This window comes from Narcine bancroftii, chromosome 3 (assembly GCF_036971445.1).
Source record: "Narcine bancroftii isolate sNarBan1 chromosome 3, sNarBan1.hap1, whole genome shotgun sequence".
Taxonomy (NCBI): domain Eukaryota; kingdom Metazoa; phylum Chordata; class Chondrichthyes; order Torpediniformes; family Narcinidae; genus Narcine; species Narcine bancroftii.
This window is the reverse complement of record NC_091471.1, coordinates 250,852,715-250,870,208: the sequence shown is the minus strand read 5'-3', so window position 1 is coordinate 250,870,208 and position 17,494 is coordinate 250,852,715. Positions and strand designations below refer to the sequence as shown.

General features: G+C 45.8%; 1 protein-coding gene across 7 annotated transcripts in view; it reads left to right on the top strand.

Moving 5' to 3' along the window:
• Positions 1–8,442: 8,442 nt before the first annotated feature.
• The window catches only part of map2k7 (mitogen-activated protein kinase kinase 7), an 85,542-nt gene continuing 76,490 nt past the window's right edge, over positions 8,443–17,494 (top strand). For all 7 annotated transcript variants that reach the window (XM_069927556.1, XM_069927555.1, XM_069927554.1 and 4 more), the window contains exon 1: positions 8,443–8,615. In XM_069927556.1, the coding sequence (XP_069783657.1) occupies positions 8,480–8,615 (136 nt within the window). In that variant the 5' untranslated portion in view covers positions 8,443–8,479. The remainder of the gene's footprint in view (positions 8,616–17,494) is intronic.

The following is a 17,494-nucleotide window of genomic DNA, read 5'->3' as shown; positions in this document are numbered from 1 at the left end:
ATGAATCATGGGCTTTAAGGAGACATTCAAGGGATATTCAACAAAGTACTGAACATGACTAACAAACATACCATCACTATGCCCCAAATATTGTGGTACCCTGAAATAGGGGAACTCTGTATTAAAAGTGTTGTATTAAAACTCTGTATTAAAAGCATGGTCAAACCAAAATGTACTCAAATAATCTTTAATAAAATCTGGAATGTGCACTTTAATCACATGTGAATTGTTTGACTACAAATTTAAAATTGTGGTGCATTGGGCAAATAAAAAAAAAAATGTCTTTCTCCCAAACATTATGGAAGGCACTGTATATAACTGATGTTTCAGGCCTGAAATTTTCTTCAAGGCTTGTAGAATGTATTACTCCACATAACCAACAATAAGTTGTGGCCTATGCGGGTACCCATGGTTGCTGCTTTGACTTGTGAGGAAGTGGGCTGAGTCAAAGAAGTTATTAAGGATGAGAACAAGTTGGCTCTGTTATTAAGAAGGAATCAAAGGTCTTTGAGACTATCAGTATGGGAAAAGAGATTGATGTCAATGCTGAAGATGAGCCAGCTGTGTACAAGGAACTGGAACCTTTTGAAGTGATGGAGGACTTGAGGTTTAGCGGACGTAGGTAACGAGGGACTGGACCAGATGGGACAAAATAGAGTCGAGGTACCAGTTTGGTGGAATAGGAGCACTCGGAAACAATAGGTCTATTGGGACCATTGGGTTTGTGTATCTTGGGTAGGAGGTAGAACTGGGCTGTACAGGGTTAGGAAATAATGAGGTTAGAAGTTGTGAGAGGGAGATCCACTTGTATCCATTGGAAAGGGCGTACAGCGATATCGCGAGCGCTAGGCATTACCTGGCGCATGACTTTCTCATTAATTTTCTGACAAATTGGACACCCCTGAGTACTCTGCTTGGCTACAGTGTATACGCCCGAACAATGAAAGGAGCGTACAAAAGTGTCGACAAGTGCCTGGGCTCCCCAGTGTGTCTGTTGGTGGAGCTGGTCAAAAATTTGCGGTGCCAATGCTTTGTTCAGCACTTGGCGTCCTTCGGCTGTCCACCACAACCCATCACTAGTTTGAAGCATCCCCTGATCCCTCATATAAACCTCCTCTTCTCGTGAAAAGATGGGAGTCTTTTTAAGCTCCTGTGGGATGGGGAGTAACAGCTGCATGTCCACTTTCGCAGTGAGCGCAGCCTGTTTAGCAGCTGCATCTGCCTGTCTGTTGCCCTGTGCTTCAGGGCTGTCACCAGTTTGATGGCCCCATACATGAACCACAGCTATTTCTTCAGGTAACATCAGAGCCTCCAAGGATTGGACAATTAGGTTCTCATGCATCAATTTCTGTCCTTTTCCCGTTATCATTCCCCGCTCCTTCCAGATTTTCCCAAAGGTGTGCACTACCCCAAAAGCGTATTTTGAATCTGTGTAGATTGTGCCCACCTTATTTTCCAGGCCTTGGAGAGCTCGTCAGAGGGAATATAATTCGCAAGACTGGGCTGACCAGTGACCGGGAAGGCGACCGGCTTCAATAACTACCCCCTCTTTCCCATCCACTACACTATAGCGAGTGCCATCAATACAGCGGGAAGAGCCATCAATAAACCATCGTTCTCTCTCCTGTAAAGGCTCATCACTTAAATCCTCTCTAATCTTAGTCTGCAGGTCTATCACCTCCAAGCATATATGCTCTAACTCATTGATGGTGTTGGCAGAGCTTGGAGAGACTAAAAAGGCTGCTGGATTATGTTCTCTACTTGTAGTCAGAGTCAGATCATCCCTATCCATCAAGATCGCTTCGTATTTGAAAATTACACCATTAGCCATAACGATTCGGCGAGTGATATTAACTGTATTCTGAAATGAATTTATTTTAAAAATAGCCGAGTGGGAATAAGACATGTCTTTGTCACTGCAGACGGCAATGAATTTAACGATTATTTAACGTCGCTATTGTAGTTTAAACATTAAATGCCTTGCGCCACAGCCCACAGGAGCTGGCCTTATTTAAAACAATCTGTAAAAACCGGCACCGAAAACATTCAAAATATGTACTTATGAGGATTGCACACACAATCATTTAAGTACAGTCTAGTTTCTATTATATTCCACTTAGAGTTCTACTACATGAATCCTGGAGCTTGTGGGGTCATTACTGAATCAAGAAATATTGGTGCCCTTCCAATCTCATTCTAACATGCCAATTTCTCCAGTCCTTAAGTCAAGATGTACTGAATAGCATCTGGTACAAGATCTGTGAGCTATTAATGATATTGTTATGCCTATGCACCCAATTGTTCTGAACTATGCCACTAATTAAATCATATTCCAGAACTAAATTACAGCGGCAATACAGAAATTGTGCTGAGGCATGAGTTTCACTCCAGAGGAAAATGCACCAGAGAAATCAATCATTAACTTATTGGATTCCCCAGAGGTTTCTTTATTCTCCAGAGGTGGGCGATCTTTTAAGCTCACAGACCTTGACTGCTGAATGTGTTCTAAATTTATTGAGAGGGCTCCATACCTCTAACTGCAAGAGAGGAGCCTGGAGCCTCAGTTTCAAGTGAACAGCATACAATTCATTAGAGCCACAACGTGCTTAAAGGGACATGCACACTCCCCCTTCAACTGGCTGATCCAGCCACTTTACACATCAGATCCTTTCTTTATCTCACATACACTTAAAGTTAAGATGTATAGAACTCATCCTATTTGCGCAAACATTTCTCCCTGCAAATGTTATTATATCACTCAACTCTCAGGTACTCCCTGTGCAAAATCACATTTGAATACAATTTATTTCATAAATTGGAATTAACTGGTAGTTAAATTCGCTCATTCTACAGTATGGATAAACGATCATTTATGACATTTAAATTTTAGCATGAATTTTAATCAATATTGGTCAGTGACTGAAGTGAGAAGTTGTGATTTATGAAATTATCTCTGGTCTCTACTCTCCCACTCCCGGCACTTCTCACAACGTCCAGGAGCTGGCACACAGTCCCTACCTTTTCCTTGCTGCCCCTCCACAGCTCCCTTAAATGCCTGCATTAAAATCTTAGCCTTTCCCTTCTGCTTATCCTCAGATCTCTGTACAAAGGCTTTTTGCGCAATTTGTAGAAGCTGGGTTATTCCCTGCACATGCCAATTCTCAGTTTTCTGTAATTTCCTCCTTATGTCTGGGGCTGAATTTGTAATGAAACTCATTAATACTAATTGTTCCCCTGCTGGGGATTCTATATCCAGACCCCCATATTGCTGTATAGCCGTACGCAATCTATTCAAAAATGCCGAGGGGGTCTCCTCGGGTCCCTGAGGAACTTCGAATACCTTTTTAAAGTTCTGTCCCTTCGGAACAGATTCCCTGATTCCTTTAATCAGATTAACCCTATACTCTTCCATTAATACCCGACCATCAATGGTATTTTTATCCCAATTAGGTCTAGCCAGGGGGAATTTAGCTTCTCCAGGTACCACATCTAGTCCCTCTTGGCGATCCCGATCCCAGACTCTAATCCCTGCCTGGCGAATCATTCCACGCTCATCCAGGGTAAACAGAGTCCTAAATATAGCCGTTAATTCATACCATGTATATATATTCGGTCCCAACAACTGATCCAATTGTTCAGCGCATCCCTGGGGATCCTCTATCAGGGAAATAATTTCCCTCTTAAAATTACGCACCTCCGTACTGGTCAAGGGCACATTTACAAAACCGAGACCCCCTCCCACGGGAACCTCCCGTAGGGGTCTCATCCAGCTAACTTCTAGCTTATTATTTCTGAAATCCTGCTCTTCAGAAACTGACTCACATTGTCCTGACCTTTCTTCCTGGAGGTTCTCACTCTGCTCAAAACTACCATTGCCTCTGTCTCTCGTCGACCGTGGAGGCAATCTAATACTTTGCGAACGGGTCATCATACCACCCCTATTCTCTTGAGGAAGGGAATGTAACACATCCCATCCTTGTGTTCCAGGTACAAGAGGTTCCTCATCTCTCTTGTCCTCACTTCTCTTTTCTTTCAGGACCAGTTCGTCAACTGATCCTCTGAGCCAGCAGGCTGCCTATTCCCTGCTTTCAATGTTATCCCTTTGATTCTTATACAGCCAGATGTTCAGTTCCTGACACATCCAGTCATCCTCAGATCCGAGCCTCGGCCAATATACCGAGCTCCCTTTAATAGGGCTTTTAACCATTCCAGACAACAGTACTTAATCATGATAAGTTTGTCTTTTCCCCAGGTTCTCCCCGAACCCCAGTCAGATAACATTACTCCTAACGGACACTGTTTAGTTATCTGATCATCCAATCCTTAACTAGGATTCTCTCTCTTACTGCCCATACCTCCCATACTGACAGGTATAAAAAAATTTCTCTTACCAGATCCAGTAGCTACTCTTATCGCGCTTCCTTAGCGTTCTCCCGTCGTTTGTTCTCAATGCCTCTTCTCGGATATCACTTGCTTCTTCCACTGACTAGCCACCCGTCGTCCGTGAGTCCAGCTGAATCAGCTGGGGTGCACCTACCCCCATCGTCGGGCACTCGGTCAGTGGAGGGAGTGTGATCCTGGACGAGTCCCCATTTGTTAGAAATAGAAATACCTTAACAGAAATTGCTCGAGACAAAAATTGTGAACAAAGAACATTTATTATAGCAACAATGCAAAGTTGGGTGCTTCCCCTTACCCTGGGAATACACACATACACTGGGGCTCACCCAACTTTTATACAGTTAATTTCAGTATCAGAATACCCTCCCCCTTACATTCTTCTGCCCCCTGGATGGGTTTGGCATAGGCAATCCTTCCTGCCTACGTGCAGTTTCAGTGAACTTGGAGGACCAGGGGGTATCCTGTCGGTGTCTTCTCATGTCATTATCCCCATTGTCCTTATTCACACCTTTCCAACTCTCAGAGCTACATTCTCTTCATATGCAGAGTTCGCTAATCCTGTCTAGGGTTTACTAATTAAATATGCATAACTTGATAAATCTGTGTATGGCTTACTAATTATATATGTAGAACTTGGTACTTCTGTTTAGGGCTAGGAGATCCTTATCTCATCCAGACTATCTCAACTTCCTACATTCTATTATTCCTTGCCTCTCCTTATCTTATACGGTGGGCTCACTGATCCTGTCGAAAGGACTAGAAGGTTCTTATCTTACATAGGCTGACTCTGCTTCCTGCATCCTAATTTCCATGCTTAGCCTGTTCATACTGGTTTAATCCATCACTCCATGTATCTGTACTAGTTTTCCCATCTTTCATATTTTTATGTCAAGTTTACTCATCTCTCACACTAGGCTGAGCTTCAACAAGACTCCTCCCTGACCTTGGCCCCCTGCCTCACCCTTCATTGAATAAAGTGACATTAAGTTATGTTAAATAACTTGTATCGTTGTGCTATATGTATAAGCAAGAAACTTAATTGTAGTGACAACTCTTTCCAGAAGAGCTTTCATGTAATCACATTCTTACTGGTACAACTCTTTCCAGAAGTGCTTTCATGTAATCACATTCTTACTGGTGTTGTTGAGTAATCAAGCATGGTCTTCACTTGAAAACAGTTTGCAATTAAAACAGAATGTCTTACCTGTGCTTGGAGAATAGCACAGCCAATTTCTGATTTTCTTGCCATTTATCTTTGGCTTGGCTTCGCGGACGAAGATTTATGGAGGGGGTAAAAAGTCCACGTCAGCTGCAGGCTCGTTTGAGGCTGACCAGTCCGATGCGGGACAGGCAGACACGATTGCAGCGGTTGCAAGGGAAAATTGGTTGGTTGGGGTTGGGTGTTGGGTTTTTCCTCCTTTGCCTTTTGTCAGTGAGGTGGGCTCTGCGGTCTTCTTCAAAGGAGGCTGCTGCCCGCCAAACTGTGAGGCGCCAAGATGCACGGTTTGAGGCGTTATCAGCCCACTGGCGGTGGTCAATGTGGCAGGCACCAAGAGATTTCTTTAGGCAGTCCTTGTACCTTTTCTTTGGTGCACCTCTGTCACGGTGGCCAGTGGAGAGCTCGCCATATAATACGATCTTGGGAAGGCGATGGTCCTCCATTCTGGAGACGTGACCCATCCAGCGCAGCTGGATCTTCAGCAGCGTGGACTCGATGCTGTCGACCTCTGCCATCTCGAGTACCTCTACGTTAGGGGTGTGAGCGCTCCAATGGATGTTGAGGATGGAGCGGAGACAACGCTGGTGGAAGCGTTCTAGGAGCCGTAGGTGGTGCCGGTAGAGGACCCATGATTCGGAGCCGAACAGGAGTGTGGGTATGACAACGGCTCTGTATACGCTTATCTTTGTGAGGTTTTTCAGTTGGTTGTTTTTCCAGACTCTTTTGTGTAGTCTTCCAAAGGCGCTATTTGCCTTGGCGAGTCTGTTGTCTATCTCATTGTCGATCCTTGCATCTGATGAAATGGTGCAGCCGAGATAGGTAAACTGGTTGACCGTTTTGAGTTTTGTGTGCCCGATGGAGATGTGGGGGGGCTGGTAGTCATGGTGGGGAGCTGGCTGATGGAGGACCTCAGTTTTCTTCAGGCTGACTTCCAGGCCAAACATTTTGGCAGTTTCCGCAAAGCAGGACGTCAAGCGCTGAAGAGCTGGCACTGAATGGGCAACTAAAGCGGCATCATCTGCAAAGAGTAGTTCACGGACAAGTTTCTCTTGTGTCTTGGTGTGAGCTTGCAGGCGCCTCAGATTGAAGAGACTGCCATCCGTGCGGTACCGGATGTAAACAACGTCTTCATTGTTGGGGTCTTTCATGGCTTGATTCAGCATCATGCTGAAGAAGATTGAAAAGAGGGTTGGTGCGAGAACACAGCCTTGCTTCACGCCATTGTTAATGGAGAAGGGTTCAGAGAGCTCATTGCTGTATCTGACCCGACCTTGTTGGTTTTCGTGCAGTTGGATAATCATGTTGAGGAACTTTGGGGGACATCCGATGCGCTCTAGTATTTGCCAAAGCCCTTTCCTGCTCACGGTGTCGAAGGCTTTGGTGAGGTCAACAAAGGTGATGTAGAGTCCTTTGTTTTGTTCTCTGCACTTTTCTTGGAGCTGTCTGAGGGCAAAGACCATGTCAGTGGTTCCTCTGTTTGCGCGAAAGCCGCACTGTGATTCTGGGAGAATATTCTCGGCGACACTAGGTATTATTCTATTTAGTAGAATCCTAGCGAAGATTTTGCCTGCAATGGAGAGCAACGTGATTCCCCTGTAGTTTGAGCAGTCTGATTTCTCGCCTTTGTTTTTGTACAGGGTGATGGCTTGGCTTCGCGGACGAAGATTTATGGAGGGGGTAAAAAGTCCACGTCAGCTGCAGGCTCGTTTGTGGCTGACCAGTCCGATGCGGGACAGGCAGACACGATTGCAGCGGTTGCAAGGGAAAATTGGTTGGTTGGGGTTGGGTGTTGGGTTTTTCCTCCTTTGCCTTTTGTCAGTGAGGTGGGCTCTGCGGTCTTCTTCAAAGGAGGCTGCTGCCCGCCAAACTGTGAGGTGCCAAGATGCACGGTTTGAGGCGTTATCAGCCCACTGGCGGTGGTCAATGTGGCAGGCACCAAGTTTTTCAAGCTTTGTTGGGACCAAGGTAAACTTGCCATTTATAAGGGACCGGTAAAACATGGACTTACTAAAGTAATGTTTCTCTTTACTGTCATATTTTAAAGATTTGTTCTAACAATGTTCTAACAATCTTTGTTTCTTGTCTTTAACCAGTATATGTGCATGTTAATGCCAACTCGTTTCATAATAATATCATCATGGTAAACACAATCTTGTGGCAGCAGTACGAAGTCCTAAAAATACTCAAGAGTGCACTCAATTAAACCATTTTTTTTGTTCTCGGGGCCCCCCCTCCCTTGGCTTAAGCCCACTAAACCTAATGGTTAATCCGCCATTGCCTTTATGTGGGTTTGATGGTGAGATTGCGAAGTTGCGGTGCTAATATTTTTAGGTGTGCCAGAGTTCACCAAAGATGGTGACAAGTAGGTCTCTGGCCTCGGTGGCCACCATGCTGTATTTGGCATTGTATAATTGAGAGCAAACGGTAGGACGAGGAAAGAGGATGACTCGTCGTGTAAGAAACAGATTCCTTGTATGCCCAGAATAGAGATCAGCGGGGGATGGACAAGGTGCCAGATCTGGCAGGACTGCACCCCTGGGTGCAGGGGAGTGGAGGGCAGCCCATTCTGAGCAAGGGGGTAAGAATGGAATAAATGAGGGGAGTGGTGAAGTTGAGACAGCAATTGGAAATAAAAAGGACATTAAAAAAATCAAGAAGGGGAAGAGAGCCAGAACAGTGCATTCAAGAGGAGAAAGAAGCCTCAGGCTGTGTGGGTCTGGCCCGGAGGGAGTGGGCCATGCCGGGCAGGACTGGGCTGGGCTGGGCTGCGCTGCCCTGCCCTGCCCTGCGCGGGGAGGGGAGGGGCAGGACGGTGCCGACAGACGGCGCCTGCGCCCTCCCTCCGCATCTCGCGCTAAGATGGCGGCCTCCTCCCTGGAGCAGAAGTTGTCGCGCCTGGAAGCCAAGCTGAAACAGGAGAATCGAGAGGCCCGGCGCCGCATCGACCTCTCACTCGACATGAGCTCGCCTTCCAGCCCGAGGAGACCCCGACCAAGTAAGCAAAGGACCCCCCCGGGCCGCGGAGAGGGGGGGGGGGGGTGTGTCGGCCCAGTGCCCGAAACGCAAGATCAGACCCCTCACTGCCCTGACAACGGAAACCTGGCCGCGTCATCCGTCCAGGCGTGATCCAGCGTTACAGGCAGCAGGTCTGACCAATCGGAATGGCGGCTTGCGTCAAAATGCCTGACAATCATCCTCTGCGCCTTATCAGAGCCAGGCGTGGGCGGGATGGCCGGACAAGTCGGGTGTCGGAGTTGCCGCTCGCTTCTCCGTCTGCCCTTCCAGCAGCGTCCGCATCGAAGCGCCAGGCAGGAGACGCGGAAGGCTTACTGTCCCTCGCAGTTTGGGGGGGGTTCAATGGTGGTGGTAGGCGCGGGATGCGTCTTCGATTGACATCCACTCTGACCAATGGGGTCGCAGAGGCGTCCGTCAGTCCGATTGCCTAGCCAATCGGGTGCCGGGAACGGTGTTTCTACTGCTGACGGAAATGATCCCGCCTCCGGCCTGTGGCCTCTTTATTTATAAACAGGCAGGCGGGCGAGATCGGTATGCGGCTGTCAGGCGCGGGGCTCTCGCCCTGTGGGCTCCAATGGCGGCGTGCTCCCTCAGTCTACCCGCTCCTGTCTTAATATTCGCAAAGCGGGTTTTTATTTGTCCATCCACACACACAAAAAAATTACTTTCCTCACTTGCTAATTGTCAGGATTTATCGTCATAGGTCACAAATTCTGTTTTGTGGTAGCATCACAGGGCAAACATTTATATAAAAGTAAAAACACAATGTTGGAGAAAGAATGTACTTTATATAACAAAGATAACCATACCTTGATGAAGGGCTTAAGCCCAAAATGTTGGTTATATATCTTTACCTGTGCTAAATAAAGTACAGTGCACTGTTGATTTTCTTGAGCATTGTGTTTTTTTTAACTTCAGCAAAGGTGTATTTTACTTCAAACATTTCTATAAACCACCTAACAAAATAAAAAAACCAAGTGAGAATTGATCATTCAGGAATCTGATGGCAGCGGGGAAGAAGCTATCCTTGTGCCGCTGAGTGCTGGTGTTCAGGCTCTTGTTCCTTTTTCCTTGATGGTCACAGATTGAAGAGGGCATGGCCTGGGTGGTGGGGGTCCTTGAGGATAGAGGCTGCTTTCGTAAGGCACTGCCTCATGTTGATGGAGTGAAGACCAGTGTCCTCGATGTCGCAGACTGAGTTAACAACCCTCTGGAGTTTTTTCTTGTCCTGAGGATTGGCACCTCCGCGCCAGACAGTAAAGCTGGTTCATGTTCTCTTGACTTGCTCCTGGTCCACAGACATCTCCTTGACTTATTTGAGTGCAAATTTGTTGTTATGTCACCTAGCTGACCTATCTCCCTCCTGTACGATTCCTCATTGTCATCTGTGATTCTGCCAGCAATCATGGTGTCAAGTGCAAATTTGCAGATGGCATTTGAAATGTGCCTGGCCACACAGTCATGGGTGTAGAATGAGTATAGCGATTGCATTGAAATAAAAAACTTGTGGTGAACAATCACCTCAAATCTGGAACCTGAGCTGAAAGAAATGGTTTTTAAATCTAAGATTTGTCTGGACTCAGCAGTCCGAGCAGTATTCGTCTGTCCACAGCCTGGTATGTGAGTGGAAAGGCTGTTTCCTTTTACACGTGTGCCTTGGCCTGCTGTTTCTTTTTCAGATTTCTTGCAGCATCTGGAGATCTGAAATAAAACAGAACATTCAGCAGGTCAGGAAGCATCTGTGGGAAGAAGAACCATGTTAACATTTCACATCAAGACTGTCCATCAGAACTGGGAAAGAAAAAAGATGTTGGTTTTTAGTTGTGGAGGAGAAATAGGGAATTCCTCTGATCAGGAAGGAGTAGAATTGTGATAAACTTGGCAAAGCCATCTGGTCAGCAGACGAATGAGACAGTTAGAAAGAGTGGCCGTACAAGGGACATTGTAGGAAAATTAATGCGAGGACTATTTTTTAAATGGGGAGAAAATTGAAAATCCCCAGACCTGGAAGTCCTCGTGCAAGATAGTCTTAAAGGAAAAGTTGCGTGTTGAGTCAGTGGTGAAGAAGGCAAATACAATTCTGGCATTTCAAGTGCAATAGAATATAAGAGCAGGGATGTGATGTTGATGCTCTATAAGGCACTGGTGAGACTTCACTTGGAGTATTGTAAACGGTTTTGGGCTCCTCATTGCTGACATTGGAGAAGGTTCAAAGAAGATTCAGTAGGATGATTCTGGTAATGAAAGGGTTATCATAAAAATATAAATTTATAATTTAGATATACAGCCATTTTGGCCCACGAGCCGTGCCGCCCACTTACACCCAATTAACCTACACCCCTGGTATGTTTCGAATGGTGGGAGGAAAATGGAATCCTGGGGAAAACCAAGGCAGACTTGGGGAGAACATACTAACTCCTTACAGATAGTGTGGGATTTGAACTCAAATCCCGATCATTAGCGCTGTAACAGCGTTGCACTAACTGTGCCGCCCCAAAAAAGCATTTGATAGTTTTTGGCCTGTACTCATTGGAATTTAGGAGAATGAGGGGGATCTCACTGAAACATTTCAAATTTTGAAAGATGTGGACAAAGTAGATGTAGAAAGGTTGTGAGAGTCTAGGACAACAAGGCATAACTTCAGGACTGAAGGGCATCTGCTTAGAACAGAGATGCAGAGGAATTGCTTCAGCAAGAGTGTGTTAAATCTGTGGAATTTGTTGCCATAGGCAGTTGTTGAGGCCAGGTCATTGGGCGTATTTAAGACAGAGATTGATAGGTTCTTGTTTAGCCAGGGCATCAAAGGTTTTTGGAAAAGGCTGGGCAGTGGGACTGAGCGGAAAATGAATCTGCTCATGATTGATCTTTTCGTATGTTTTATGGTCTTATGTACTTGTAACAGCCTTGTAATGCAGGTTGCAAGTGTCGGAACTAGTCAGTAAAGCAGACAGTTTTTCAGTGGAGAAAGAAAAACGGAGTCAATTTCACTGTTGAAAAACATGCAGCAGAATTACTCAGTTTTGATAGAAATCTGAAAATGTAGATTTCAGTATTGAATCCTTCAGAACTGCAAGGTGTCCAGTCAGAAGGCAAGGTGTTGTTCTTCAACCTGACGTCGAGATTCTTGAACAATGCAGAAAGGGAATCAGATAGATTAGAGTGAAAGCAGAATGAGAAATTAAAGTGACAGGCAACTGGAAGCTTAAGGTTTGCTGTGGGGACAGAAGAGCACCGCTATTACAGCACGAGCAATCCAGGTTTGAATCTGGAGCTGATTGTAAGGAGTTTGTACGATCTCCTCGTGCCTGCGTGGCTTCCTCTGGGTGCTCCGGTATCCTCCCACCCTTCAAAAATGTATGGGGATTGTAGGTTAATTAGTGTATTTGGAGGGCATGGCTTGTGGGCTAGAAAAGCCTGTAACTATGCTGTAGGTCTAAATTTTTAAAAAGTTAAAAGATGTTCTGTTAAGCAGTCTCCCAATTGGCATTTGGTTGCTCTGTGGTAGAGAAGGCCAAATGGTGAGCACCCAATGGATTCAAGATTATTTTATTGTCATATAATAGAAAGGAAAAATTTCCTTTAGTTTACCGTAAGGCATATGAAGATTCTCTATCCACAAAAATTGCACAGTGCCCCTTACAGCCAGGGAAAGAGAAGCAAAAGAGAGTCCCCCAGCGTCACTAAATGTCCATGGCTTCGCCTCCAGTGCTCCCACAGCCACACAGCCTTCAGTCTGAACCATTAGCAACCCAAACTCCAGATGGACACCTCTGATACAATCAGGAAGCCTCCAGCACCTTTTCACATCTTAGGTCCGATACCTAGTACCCCTTCATCCAGCCTTGCGTCAGTCTCCATCCGCCTGCAGTCTGCTATGTCCCTCGATCGCAGTTGCCAGCAGCCCACAGCCTGTGTGGGTTCCTCGCCGCCTGTGTGTTCTTCTGCCTCAGAGCCCCTCACTGGTTTGACACCGTGGTTACAGTCCTGAGGGTCATCTCCTTTGCTTCTCCTTTCTCTTTGTGCCAGTCCTCCTGTTACCATTAATATTAAATTAGAAGAAATTTAAGTGAATTGGGGCTTCACCTGGAAGACTGTTTTGCCCTCTAGATAATGTGAGTTGAGGTTTGGTTGGTGCAGATGGAAGACCAGACCGATAGTCTGATAGCAGTCAAGAACAATGAAAGGAGAGAGGAAGAGAAAGTGTATCTGCTAGTTGAATGTCATTGAAAATGCTGGAAATTGAGAAGAAAGATCAGTTGATTGTGTAAAATGAAAACCAAGGAGAGCTTTATAACACAGTAAAGTCTGGTGGAACTAATGCTTTGAAGTTTAGCATGGTTTTGCTTGTGGACAGCCTTTCTGTGTTCTCTTGCACTGTGTGATGATGCATTGATGAAGAGGAATCTTGTAGAAAGGTAATGAAAGAATGTTCAAGTTTATTACCTGACTATACATGTGCAACCAGGCAAAGCAGTGTTTCTCAGGACACTGGTGCACCCACATTCTCACACAATACACAGAGCATAATAATTACATATATTTGTTTGTTCGTTTAGGTGCCTTGCCGTTCGGCAGGGGCAATCATGTGTCTCCATCCATCATGGTTTCTGTCCCTCTGAATTGTAGTTGTTGCCTCCTGTTTCTAACCATGATGTTACAGATATAATTTAATTATATATATAAATATTTTGGAAGGATTTACTTGGTTACAGGATCAATTTCAGTCTGCGGGTAGAAGATATTTCCCAGCTTGGCAGTCCTGAATTTGATGCTTCTGTACCTCCTTCCTGATAGAAGTGGGTCAAAGATACTGTGTGCTGGATGGAAAGGGTCCTTTGAGCCCTATTTAAGCAACACTCCCAGTGAACGTTGTCAATAGAGGAAAGAGAGAGACTAATTATCTTCTCAGCCGTTTTGATTATCTTCTCTATTGACCTGCTCCAGTGATTTACAGCTACCGTACCACACAATGATGCAGCCAGAGAGGACATTGTCAATTGTAAAATGTTGTCAAGGTGGGGGCTGGAAGCCTTGCCGTCCTCACCTTCCTGAGAAAATGTAGGTGCTGTTGCGCCTTCCTGACTAATGAGGAGGTGTTGTGGTCCTGGAAAGGTTGTCCTTTTTATATACACCAAGAAATTAGCCATTGATGTGTAATGGAGAGTAGTTTACCCTGGTCCTCCTGAAGTCCACAATCATCTCCTTTATCTTGTTGACGTTGAGAATCAGGTTGTTGTTCTTGTGCCATTTTACAAGTTTCCAACCTCCTCCCTGTAAGGGCTTGATCCTCTAATATAATGATGGGTTTGATTGTAGTATATTTAACAATTTAAAACTTCAATTATTTAATCAGATTTGACAGAGTTTTTCTTGGCCAGATTGCAGTGACTCAGCCAGTTTTTCTTGGCCAGATTGCAGTGACTCTGCCAGTTTTTCTTGGCCAGATTGCAGTGACTCTGCCAGTTTTGTTTTGGCCAGATTGCAGTGACTCTACCAGTTTTTCTTGGCCAGATTGCAGTGACTCTGCCAGTTTTGTTTTGGCCAGATTGCAGTGACTCTACCAGTTTTTCTTGGCCAGATTGCATTGACTCTGCCAGTTTCTCCTGGCCAGATTGCAGTAACCCTGCCAGTTTTTCTTGGCCAGATTGCAGTGATTCAGCCAGTTTTTCTTGGCCAGATTGCAGTGACTCTGCCAGTTTGGTTTTGGCCAGATTGCAGTGACTCTACCAGTTTTTCTTGGCAAGATTGCATTGACTCTGCCAGTTTCTCTTGGCCAGATTCCAGTAACCCTGCCAGTTTTTCTTGGCCAGATTGCAGTGACACTGCCAGTTTTGTTTTGGCCAGATTGCAGTGACTCTACCAGTTTTTCTTGGCAAGATTGCATTGACTCTGCCAGGTTCTCTTGGCCTGATTCCAGTAACCCTGCCAGTTTCTCTTCGCCAGATTGCAGTGACTCTGCCAGTTTTTCTTGGCCAGATTGCAGTGACTCTGCCAGTTTCTCCTGGCCAGATTGCAGTGACTCTGCCAGTTTTTCTTGGCCAGATTGCAGTGACTCTGCCAGTTTTTCTTGGCCAGATTGCAGTGACTCTGCCAGTTTTTCTTGGCCAGATTGCAGTGACTCTGCCAGTTTCTCCTGGCCAGATTGCAGTGACTCTGCCAGTTTTTTTTGGCCAGATTGCAGTGACTCTGCCAGTTTTTCTTGGCCAGATTGCAGTGACTCTGCCAGTTTCTCCTGGCCAAATTGCAGTGACTCTGCCAGTTTTTCTTGGCCAGATTGCAGTGACTCTGCCAGTTTCTCCTGGCCAAATTGCAGTGACTCTGCCAGTTTTTCTTGGCCAGATTGCAGTGACTCTGCCAGTTTTTCTTGGCCAGATTGCAGTGACTCTGCCAGTTTTTCTTGGCCAGATTGCAGTGACTCTGCCAGTTTTTCTTGGCCAGATTGCAGTGACTCTGCCAGTTTTTCTTGGCCAGATTGCAGTGACTCTGCCAGTTTTTCTTGGCCAGATTGCAGTGACTCTGCCAGTTTTTCTTGGCCAGATTGCAGTGACTCTGCCAGTTTCTCCTGGCCAGATTGCAGTGACTCTGCCAGTTTTTCTTGGCCAGATTGCAGTGACTCTGCCAGTTTTTCTTGGCCAGATTGCAGTGACTCTGCCAGTTTTTCTTGGCCAGATTGCAGTGACTCTGCCAGTTTCTCCTGTCCAGATTGCAGTGACTCTGCCAGTTTTGTTTTGGCCAGATTGCAGTGACTCTACCAGTTTTTCTTGGCAAGATTGCAGTGACTCTGCCAGTTTTGTTTTGGCCAGATTGCAGTGACTCTACCAGTTTTTCTTGGCCAGATTCCAGTAACCCTGCCAGTTTCTCTTCGCCAGATTGCAGTGACTCTACCAGTTTTTCTTGGCCAGATTGCAGTGACTCTGCCAGTTTCTCCTGGCCAGATTCCAGTAACCCTGCCAGTTTCTCTTCGCCAGATTGCAGTGACTCTGCCAGTTTTTCTTGGCCAGATTGCAGTGACTCTGCCAGTTTCTCCTGGCCAGATTCCAGTAACCCTGCCAGTTTCTCTTCGCCAGATTGCATTGACTCTGCCAGTTTCTCTTGGCCAGATTGCAGTAACCCTGCCAGTTTCTCTTCTCAAGATTGCAGTGACTCTGCCAGTTTCTCCTGGCCAGATTGCAGTGACTCTGCCAGTTTTTCTTGGCCAGATTGCAGTGACTCTGCCAGTTTTTCTTGGCCAGATTGCAGTGACTCTGCCAGTTTCTCCTGGCCAAATTGCAGTGACTCTGCCAGTTTTTCTTGGCCAGATTGCAGTGACTCTGCCAGTTTCTCCTGGCCAAATTGCAGTGTCTCTGCCCGTTTTTCTTGGCCAGATTGCAGTGACTCTGCCAGTTTTTCTTGGCCAGATTGCAGTGACTCTGCCCGTTTCTCTTGGGCAGATTGCAGTGACTCTGCCCGTTTCTCTTGGGCAGATTGCAGTGACTCTGCCCGTTTCTCTTGGGCAGATTGCAGTGACTCTGCCAGTTTCTCTTGGCCAGATTGCAGTGACTCTGCCAGTTTCTCCTGGCCAGATTGCAGTGACTCTGCCCGTTTCTCTTGGGCAGATTGCAGTGACTCTGCCAGTTGTTCTTGGCCAGATTGCAGTGACTCTGCCAGTTTTTCTTGGCCAGATTGCAGTGAATGTGTCAGTTTTGGTTTTGGCCAGATTGCAGTGACTCTGCCAGTTTTGTTTTGGCCAGATTGCAGTGACTCTACCAGTTTTTCTTGGCAAGATTGCATTGACTCTGCCAGTTTCTCTTGGCCAGATTCCAGTAACCCTGCCAGTTTTTCTTGGCCAGATTGCAGTGACACTGCCAGTTTTGTTTTGGCCAGATTGCAGTGACTCTACCAGTTTTTCTTGGCAAGATTGCATTGACTCTGCCAGTTTCTCTTGGCCAGATTCCAGTAACCCTGCCAGTTTCTCTTCGCCAGATTGCAGTGACTCTTCCAGTTTTTCTTGGCCAGATTGCAGTGACTCTGCCAGTTTCTCCTGGCCAGATTGCAGTGACTCTGCCAGTTTTTCTTGGCCAGATTGCAGTGACTCTGCCAGTTTTTCTTGGCCAGATTGCAGTGACTCTGCCAGTTTTTCTTGGCCAGATTGCAGTGACTCTGCCAGTTTCTCCTGGCCAGATTGCAGTGACTCTGCCAGTTTTTCTTGGCCAGATTGCAGTGACTCTGCCAGTTTTTCTTGGCCAGATTGCAGTGACTCTGCCAGTTTCTCCTGGCCAAATTGCAGTGACTCTGCCAGTTTTTCTTGGCCAGATTGCAGTGACTCTGCCAGTTTCTCCTGGCCAAATTGCAGTGACTCTGCCAGTTTTTCTTGGCCAGATTGCAGTGACTCTGCCAGTTTTTCTTGGCCAGATTGCAGTGACTCTGCCAGTTTTTCTTGGCCAGATTGCAGTGACTCTGCCAGTTTTTCTTGGCCAGATTGCAGTGACTCTGCCAGTTTTTCTTGGCCAGATTGCAGTGACTCTGCCAGTTTCTCCTGGCCAAATTGCAGTGACTCTGCCAGTTTTTCTTGGCCAGATTGCAGTGACTCTGCCAGTTTCTCCTGGCCAAATTGCAGTGACTCTGCCAGTTTTTCTTGTGGTTTGTTTTGCTTCAGAATCCGAGAAAACTTTCTGAAAATCAATTCTTTTTATGCATAGTAAATCTAACTTTTGCTCCAGGAATGGAATTGTAGTTCTTAGAATCTCTTTTTTCTTTAAGAAGAACAATTAATGATGAATATCTTTCATAAATTTCTAACAGACATTAATTTGAATATTAATGGAAATAATAAAGCTATCTTAAATGTGCCATCGGTCATCAGTACACTATTAGTGTAGA